Raw genomic sequence first — 8563 nt, forward strand, 5'->3', positions numbered from 1 at the left:
TGAGTGCTTTTGTCCCTAGGTGCTGCTGGATGAGGAGAGGGAAGCCATGGCGAAGTCCCGCCGACTGGAGCGCAGTACCAGTAGCTTCAGTTACTCCTCTTACCACACCCTGGAGGAGGTGAGTCTGCCCGGCCAAGCTCTGCGCTCTGTTGTCCCTTTGGGCCCTTGGGGTCTCCAGACCCAGGCGCGAACTAGCGAAGGACGAGTAAACTGACACTTTGGGGCATGCGGAGTAGACTCTGGGTGAAGGTCTGTGCGGTAGCCAGTCAGTTTCAGAGGCCCGGAAGCCAAGATTCAGGTAGAGGGGACCATGGTTCAACAGCACAGCCCATGGCATGTACAGGACGAGAGTAATGGCAGAACTCGAAGGCAGGATCCATCACCAGCCAGGATGGAGCAGGTGGAGGCACCTTCATATCCAGGGGTCATGACCGCTCCATGATCATTCCTGGTGGTAAACACCTCTACCTCTGGGCACTATTGCGTAGAAGGGGCAGGAAGCCAGGCACATTGGAGGGCCATTTTGTAGAACAAACAGAGTTGCCTTCAGCTGGAGAAAATTCGTGATCACAATTATAGCTAGCTGGGGCAAACATGACTGACCGTGACTTGTTTATAAAGGAGAATATGCAAGGAGAACATAGAGACACCCGGTCCATGTAAAGGGCCCAAAGGGACAACAGAGACACCATGTAAAGGATGGACATCATTGGTACTGTCCACTCTCTTATCATCATCTTCACTCTTCCCATTTCATAAGTCCTGTAACAGAAAATCCATTTTCTTTCAGATATTTGTTAATTCAGTGACATGTATTGAAAAAAATAAGAGAATGATTAATCTAGCCTGTCAGTATTTATTGATGTCAGAGATAAATAATCCTGCCTTCAAGGGGCTTAGAATCTAAAAGGGGTGAGAAGACCAAAAACAACACTGCGAGGTCTTTGAGTCTGTCAGGTGGATTGAATGGGCCAAAAGAAAGGAAGCAAGAGAAACTTCTAACCAGAGAGAGCCTTGCAGGCTGACCTGGGGCCTGAGTAAGCTCAGGACATGCTGTTCTTCCAGGCAAAGGGTTAGCTCTGCACCATGGTGAAAATCCTGAGAATCCAGGTCGACCCCGGCTGATTCCTTTAGGTCTGAGGGCGTCTTCTTGCCGTTTTGATCTAGGTTCTTTCAGATTCTCATGGGAAGAGGAAAAGAATTAAGGAGGGTGGGATGGGGAAGACTATTTGGAGAGATCCTGGACTTCTCCCCCACCCTGATGAACTGACAGTTTGATAAACTTCGTTTCTTTCAGATATATAGCTGGATTGACAACCTTGTAACTGAGCATTCAGATATTGTCTCAAAAATTCAGATTGGCCACAGCTTTGAAAATCGGTCCATTCTTGTCCTGAAGGTAAAAGCTAGGAGTGTTGACCGCTAAACGCTACAACGAGAATCTCTGGCATGAGAATTGAGCTCATGTGGGGTCATGGCTGGGTAGGAGTTTTAGGGAGAGATGTATATACTCCTGTCCTGAAGTGACCCATAAACTTTGAGATTGTGGTATTCAGGAACCCACACTTGTAGGTATGGACAGGTGACAATGTGTAACCTGGCACATCCTGGGTCAGGAAGTAGGTGTAAGGGTTGCTAAGGAGCTGGAACGACAGAGTGGCAGTCATCAGCCTGGACTTGGGGTGAGAATATGGGTGAGTCAGCCTTCTTCCTGTTTCCTCAGTTGCTTCATCTATTAAATGGGAAGAGAGGCCTCCTTTACTGAGGTTATCTGGCTCAGGCAGCCCCACAGATAGGCCTGAGTCTGTGAGGAGACCTCCTAGCCCTTCACAGGGGCCACTGGAAACAGAGAGTGAGCAAACTTGGCAGCGGCAGTGTCCTTGGTCACGAAGGAGGCAGGATAGAGAAGGGTGTAGAGCCCACCAGAAAATCGTTCTTAGTAAGTGCCCTAAAGGCCACTTAGGTGCATGGACCAGGCAGGGCATTTAATATCCAGCTCTCAGAAAAGACAGGCATTGCTGCCCTCTACAATGCCCTGGGGAACTCTTCTGAATGGTCAAGTGCTCTCGCTGAACTTGGGACCTTACTTCGCCTGCCCCTGCTTCAGTTTCCCTCAGGGGCTGTCCGTGTTCTCTCTGTAATGATGTCTAAGACCTTGCTGCTCAGAGAGTGGTCCTTGCACCCATGGCAGCAGCATCCTCAGGAGCTTGGTAAAAATGCCCAACCTCAGACCCCTCCGCAGACCTACTGAATCAGAATCTGCATTTTAGTAAGATCTCAGGGGAATTCTTGTGCCCTTTAAAGTTCGAGAAGCAGTAGAACATTCAAGAAGTACCCAAGACTTTCGAACCTGGGAAATTCTGTGCTTCTGGCTGGATCGCTTTGTTCTCCAGGAGCAACACTGTGTCACCAGGGGCCCCACATGCGTGCATTTCATGGGCTCATGCACAGGTACCTGCTGCACATACAGCCCCCTCTCTGGGCACCTAGGGCCACCCCAGGCAGTGAGGATAGCTGCTCGGCCTCCTTCCAGGCAGTCTAGGGACAGCCCTGTAGCTGTCTTGGTTCAAACTTGCTTGGGGCCCGGTGCTTTTCCCCAGTTCAGCACTGGAGGTTCTCAGCGGCCGGCTATCTGGATTGACTCTGGAATTCACTCCCGAGAGTGGATCACCCATGCCACCGGCATCTGGACTGCCAAAAAGGTCAGCACGGACCATGGGGCTGGGGCAGGGGGTGGGGGGCTGCTCAACTATTTAAGGGCACCTCCAGTTGAAATATTATACTTGGTTTGTTTAAACTCAGGGTGCTCTCTACCCTCCTGCCCTTTGCAACAGCTGCCAGCTGGCCTTTGGCTGCACAGAGTCTGCATTTATCCTCTGCCTTCTAGTTGTCTAAAATCCAAGCCTTTGGTTCTGCACGAAGGATGTACCAGATGGCCTGATGCTACCCCTACCTGCAGCCACTGGCTGTGCAAATGTCCTGCTCCACCTTGGAGGAGAGCCCAGTAGGGCCTCTCATCCCTTCCCCAGTACACACGCTGTCCTTTCTTGCAGATTGTTAGTGAATACGGCAAAGACCGCGTGTTGACAAACATACTGAACACCACGGACATATTCATGGAGATCGTCTCCAACCCCGATGGCTTTGCTTTTACCCACAGCATGGTGAGGGTACCTGGGAAGGATGGGATCAGGGGTTAGGGGTCAGGAGTCAGCTCTGGGAGGGTAGAGGAAAGGGCACTTTGGCTTTGGGAAGTTGGGCTGAGGTTTCCTGCGGGTCAACCTCTCAGTGGCTCCTCTCAAAGAGTCTCGCTGAGGCAGGCGGGCTGCTCAGTCTCGTAGCTGAGGCTTCTGCCCTCTGACCTCCCTCCTGCTCAGGCTTCTGCCCACACCTTGGCTTTAACCACAAAGAGTGTGGTCTGTAGCCTTGGGCCAGGCGCATGCCAGCCCGATCCTTCCCCAGCGATCCTTTCCTTCGCCCCTCCCTGTCTCACCGGAACCCCCACCCCCACTTCCTAGGCCAGAATGTCAGGGGCTCCCGTCCCTGGGAATGGGCCCCGTGGGTGAGATCATCTGCCCTGGGTTTTTTCAGAACCGCTTGTGGCGGAAGAACAAGTCCAACAGGCCCGGAGTCTTCTGCCTTGGTGTGGATCTTAACAGGAACTGGAGGTCCGGCTTCGGAGGTATGGCAGTCTGGGCCTGGGGACGGGGCTGGAGAAGGGCTGGTCCTCGGCACATCTCCACACCCTCAGAGTACGTTGGCTCCTAACTTGCGAGGCAGCGTAGTTGGCTCATGCAAGCTGAGTCATGGTCAGAGGCAGGCAAGCACGTGCCTAGGACTGGCCATGGGGTATGAGGAGAGTTGCCTATGCCTGTGAAAAGTATACATACGCTAAGCCTTCATGAGAAACATGGGATATGGTGTCTTGCACGGGACTAACTGCGAGGGTCAAATCCTAAATATGGCAGAGAAAGGCCGAAGGATTACAAGGCAGCCTTGCTGGCTGTTCGAAACCGAGTTTAATGATGCCCCTGAAATGTCTCCAGCCCTTCCTTGAAGGGAGCACACTGCAGCAAAATGCCTTCAAACTCATTTCCTGAGAGTGACCTGAAATTTGCCCTCTGGAGAGGCCAGGGCAATAGTTCAAAAATAGAATAAGACAACACTTTCATCAACACTGACTTGGACCTGGTTTTTATTTTTGACCCAATTACTTTGTAATTCTGGGCCGACGGGCTGAGGTTATCTGCTGGGGACATGTGATTCCAGGGAGGGGTGGGCAGCTTCCCGTCACCCCTCCAGTTCTTTGATGTGCTCCCCGATGATCTCCTTTACCATGCCTGGGGCATGGGGACTAGATAGGGAAACCGAGGCCTCCAGAAAGCTCAGAGATGAGTGTGTGGACCTGGGAAAAACAGCAATTTGATGGGTGGGATGCTGGGTCTAGCCAGGACAGTGTCCAGAGTGGAGAGTTACATGGGCACAGCCTTCTGCCCCAAGATGTGGCACTCACACTATGCTGGGGGTTGGGGGTTTGGCTCCACAGGAGACAGTGCCATTGCTGCCAAAAAGCAGATCTACAGACTGGTGGCTAAACCAGTGAGAGAGAACATTCTAGATCTAGATGCCAGTCACTTTGAAAATCTGGTTTTTTGAGTCTGTTCTCATGAAAAATAAGGACAAAAATAAGCCCTCAAGCATCCAGAAAGAAGCCCCCGAGCCCACAGTGTGAGGGTTTCCGAAGATTCTGGAGCCATGTGTGTAACTGCTTGTGTAAGGGAACACACCGTGGAAAATTAGGCATTTCTACCTCCCAGTGACCAGACACCTGCCCCAAGTGGTCATCCACGCGGGCCCCTCGAAACCAGCTGAAGTGTGTACCCACAGATGCTGAGACGAACTGGCTAGTAGAAAGACAAATTACCTCTTAAAGAAAATAACTTTTGTGGTTTTACCACAGGAAAAAAAAAATCACTACATATACAACGTAAAAAATACGTACATATAGGAAAAAAAAAAAAAAGGCCCAGAGAGGACAAAAAAGCTCTCATAATCCCACTACTCGAAGATTACTACCTTTAATGATTTACCATGTCCTTCCGGAGATTTCCCCTTGCTACAAATTACATTTTTAGAGAAGGAAAAATAAATAGCTAATGAATCCATTAGCAGGTACTTGTGAAACAGGCAGGCTCAGAGGACTTCGTGAAACGTCAGAGAGAGGCAGGCAGCTAATTCCCATTTGGTCAGGGGAAGATTAGTTTATTCTGTTTAGCTCAAACCAGAACTAATGGCCTGAAGTGTTTCTCCATATTTGGGCAAAGCCACCTGGTCGTTGGCAGGGGAACTGCTTTCCATGCGTGGGCTGCAAAAGCAGACAAAGCTTTCAGCCTCCCCCGCTCTGCTCATCTGTTGCTATTTGTCATTCATCAAGTGTAGCAGGTGCAGAAGCTCCCGGCAGACACAACAATCAGGGCCACTGTTAGCTGGGCTGACTCCAGCCTGGGGGGCTGCTCCTCACCCCCTCATTCCCTGCAGGCACATCCCCTCCTAACCAGGGTCCCCAGCCCAGGTGAGGACCCACAATCCAAGAGGGGATGTGCTCCCCAGTGACAGAATTGCCTCTGATCAGAAATAGTGTGTGTCTGGGTCGGTGACTCAGGCAGGAAGATTTTGTTTATGGTTTTATTATTGCCTTAATTTAATTGCTGTGTAATGAGTAATCTGTGGATCATCCCTCCCACTCGCACCGCCCTCACCTGCGTTCTCAGGGAGGCGTGGTTTGCTGCAGTCCTACAGCAGCGTCTAAACTGGTCCTCAGGTGGCATCCCAGCTCTCCAGCCAGCCCACTGCCCTGGGGGTCAACGGGGTTGCCCTGGCATCCTGACGAGCTTCAGAAGTTGGGGCGATCCCTGGCCTCTGGACCAGGCTTGTGCACAGTCATTTTAGGGAGGAGAGCGAGAGGAGGCATTGGGGCGGCTCTTTCCAAACGTGTCCCTAACCCACAAATCTTACCAGCCTAGGCCTCCACGACGTGGCCCCGGGGAGAGGAGAAAAACAGAATAAGAGGGAAAGAGGATGAAAAGAGATGGGAACAAAGAATCTAGGAGATGGGAACAAATTAAATTCGTGAGCAAAACAGAAACATAGCTTCTCTTGGCCCTCTCCCCGAGCTTAGGTCCCCAAAAAGAATTTTCAAAGACTCATTGCATCTGTAGTTCCCAGACCAGCCTCGGGCAACTATGGGGCTCTGTTCTCTCTTTTCCTGGCCCCAGGTCCATGTTGCTTCTGCGGCTGGGCCGAACTTATGCAGACACCTAGTCTGAGCATTCAGCCGACCCAGGCCTTCCCCAGGGTGCGGGACGGTCAGCAGAGAAGGGTCAGCTTGGAAGGGTTGCTGCTCACAGAGGAGGCTGGATTCGGAGATCTGGTGTCTTCTCCAGAGCAGCTGCTGAGGCGGGCCTGCCTTTCTAATGGAACCACAGTCAGGATTAAACCGAAGGACAAGCCAAGGGAGCTCTGTCCAGGGCCACAGAGTTGCTGAGCCACAGTATGGCTACACTCCTCTGATGGATTAGACTAGGAGTACGCAGCAGCAACAAACACCCCTCAGTGGCTCAACACAATAAACATTTATTTGCATGCACAGGAGTCCGGTGTGGGTAGGTGACTCTCTCTGGCAATGGTGACAGAGGGCCCCAGGATGCTTCCTCCATCGAGAGTGTTTTGCTTTTAACCACAGACAGAAGAGAGTGTGGAGAAGCCATGCGTGCTCTTAACAGCCTTGAACTAGAGGTGATATGTCATTACTGCTCACATTCTCATTGGTCAGAGGCAGTCACATGGCCTCAACCCAACTATAGAGGAGGCTGGCAAGTACATGGATATTTTGTGAGCACTAAGTGTCTTTCTCAAACCTGGGAATTCAAACCTTTTTGGGTGGTTTTTATTTTACTTCCAGGAAATGGTTCTAACGACAATCCCTGCTCAGAGACTTACCATGGGCCCTACCCTCACTCAGAGCCAGAGGTGGCTGCCATTGTGGACTTCATCACAGCCCACGGGAACATCAAGCTTCTGATCTCCATCCACAGCTACTCTCAGATGCTCATGTACCCTTACGGCCACTCACTGGAGCCTATTTCAAACCAGGAGGAGTTGGTGAGATTGGCTGCTTAGGGGCTGGGGAAGGCATCCAGCAGACTTCCATGGCATTCAGGCCCTCACTCTGAAACAGGGGTCCGGACCAATCAGCCCTATGGTAGGAAGGAGCGGGGGAGCTTGTTTTCACGTGTGATCAAGTTCAAAGTTGGAGGTGCTGTGATCCCTTCTAATAAGAGCCATCTACACATTCAACTTCCAGGACTCCCAACTCCATACTCTTAGCAGCCGGTGAGGGTGCAGGAGTGCGGGGGGCCCCGGACGCTCACCCTCTGGCTGTCATCTTGCAGTACAGTGTCGCCAAGGATGCAGTGCAGGCCCTGTATGAGGTCCACGGGATCAAGTACATTTATGGCAGCATCAGCACCACCCTCTGTGAGTGAGCTTTCCCTGGCTGGGGCTTCAGGCATCACGGCCACCTGGGGTTGGGCAGGTGCAGGCTCTTTTCGGACTGGCAGGCCTGGTGGGTCACAGGACAGTGCCATAGATCTAGCCAGGCTGGGCCAGAGCTAATTTCCACATCTGGATAGAAGGGTGAATGGTGGTACCTAGAAACAGGGAGCTGTTTCTTTGCAACATCAATTAGTGCGCAGCTCCCATTGCCTGAGTGACTGTGATGACCCTGGAGGGGGAAGATCTTAAGTTTGGTGGCTTCGAGGAGCTTTCGGAGAGAATGGGCAGGGCGGGCAGGGTGTGGCCCAAGTTGAGACCTGGGTCGGGAGGCTTGGCCTGGTCTGGAGTGGGTGGGGATTTGGCCTTCAGGGCCCTCTTTCCACTCAGGTCACCCCTGTACCTTGTGGCCACACTCTGTTTTTCCTTTTGGGGGCATTTTTTTTTTTCCCCTTTTGTATCTAGATTTGGCCAGTGGGATCACTGTCGACTGGGCCTACGACAGTGGCATCAAGTACGCCTTCAGCTTTGAGCTCCGGGACACCGGGCGCTATGGCTTCCTGCTGCCGGCCACACAGATCATCCCCACGGCCCAGGAGACGTGGGTGGCAATTCGGACCATCATGGAGCACACCCGGAATCACCCCTACTAGCAACACTACCAGGGAAGAGCATGAGGGTTCATCCACTTCCTCAAGGCCTGGGGCTCCTCCTGAACCCCAAGTTATCCTTCCCCCTCCCCACACCCCTGCTCTGGCCCCTTAGGAAATAAAGATGAGTTTGAACAGGCTCGATGGCCTCTTGCACTGGCTGACACCCCTTTGGGCTCAGTATTGAGGGAGCAGGGGCAGCTTGAAATGCCTCTTCACTACCCAGGTTTTCGGGAGGACGAGTGGGCCAGCTGGCCTTACCCTCTGTCCCCTTGCAGTGTTCTCAGGGCCTAGAGCAGAGAACTCACCCCCTGGAAGCTACTTATATACACATTGTCCCCTTGGTGGTATTTACATTTTAA

The 8563-nt window shown here is 52.1% G+C and overlaps 1 protein-coding gene across 2 annotated transcripts in view; it reads left to right on the forward strand.

Annotated features, from left to right (window-relative positions):
- Positions 1 to 8341, forward strand: part of CPA5 (carboxypeptidase A5) — a 19286-nt gene extending 10945 nt beyond the window's left edge. Inside the window, exons 5-12 of one of the 2 annotated variants that reach the window (XM_011357236.2) lie at positions 20 to 118; positions 1298 to 1399; positions 2601 to 2702; positions 3054 to 3164; positions 3592 to 3682; positions 6962 to 7161; positions 7452 to 7536; positions 8017 to 8341. In XM_011357236.2, coding sequence (XP_011355538.1) covers positions 20 to 118; positions 1298 to 1399; positions 2601 to 2702; positions 3054 to 3164; positions 3592 to 3682; positions 6962 to 7161; positions 7452 to 7536; positions 8017 to 8204 — 978 coding nt within the window. In that variant the 3' untranslated portion in view covers positions 8205 to 8341. The remainder of the gene's footprint in view (positions 1 to 19; positions 119 to 1297; positions 1400 to 2600; positions 2703 to 3053; positions 3165 to 3591; positions 3683 to 6961; positions 7162 to 7451; positions 7537 to 8016) is intronic. The other variant, XM_011357235.1, reaches the window with a different exon arrangement.
- The last annotated feature ends 222 nt before the right edge of the window (positions 8342 to 8563 follow it).

Source organism: Pteropus vampyrus, unplaced genomic scaffold (assembly GCF_000151845.1).
Source record: "Pteropus vampyrus isolate Shadow unplaced genomic scaffold, Pvam_2.0 Scaffold33, whole genome shotgun sequence".
Taxonomy (NCBI): domain Eukaryota; kingdom Metazoa; phylum Chordata; class Mammalia; order Chiroptera; family Pteropodidae; genus Pteropus; species Pteropus vampyrus.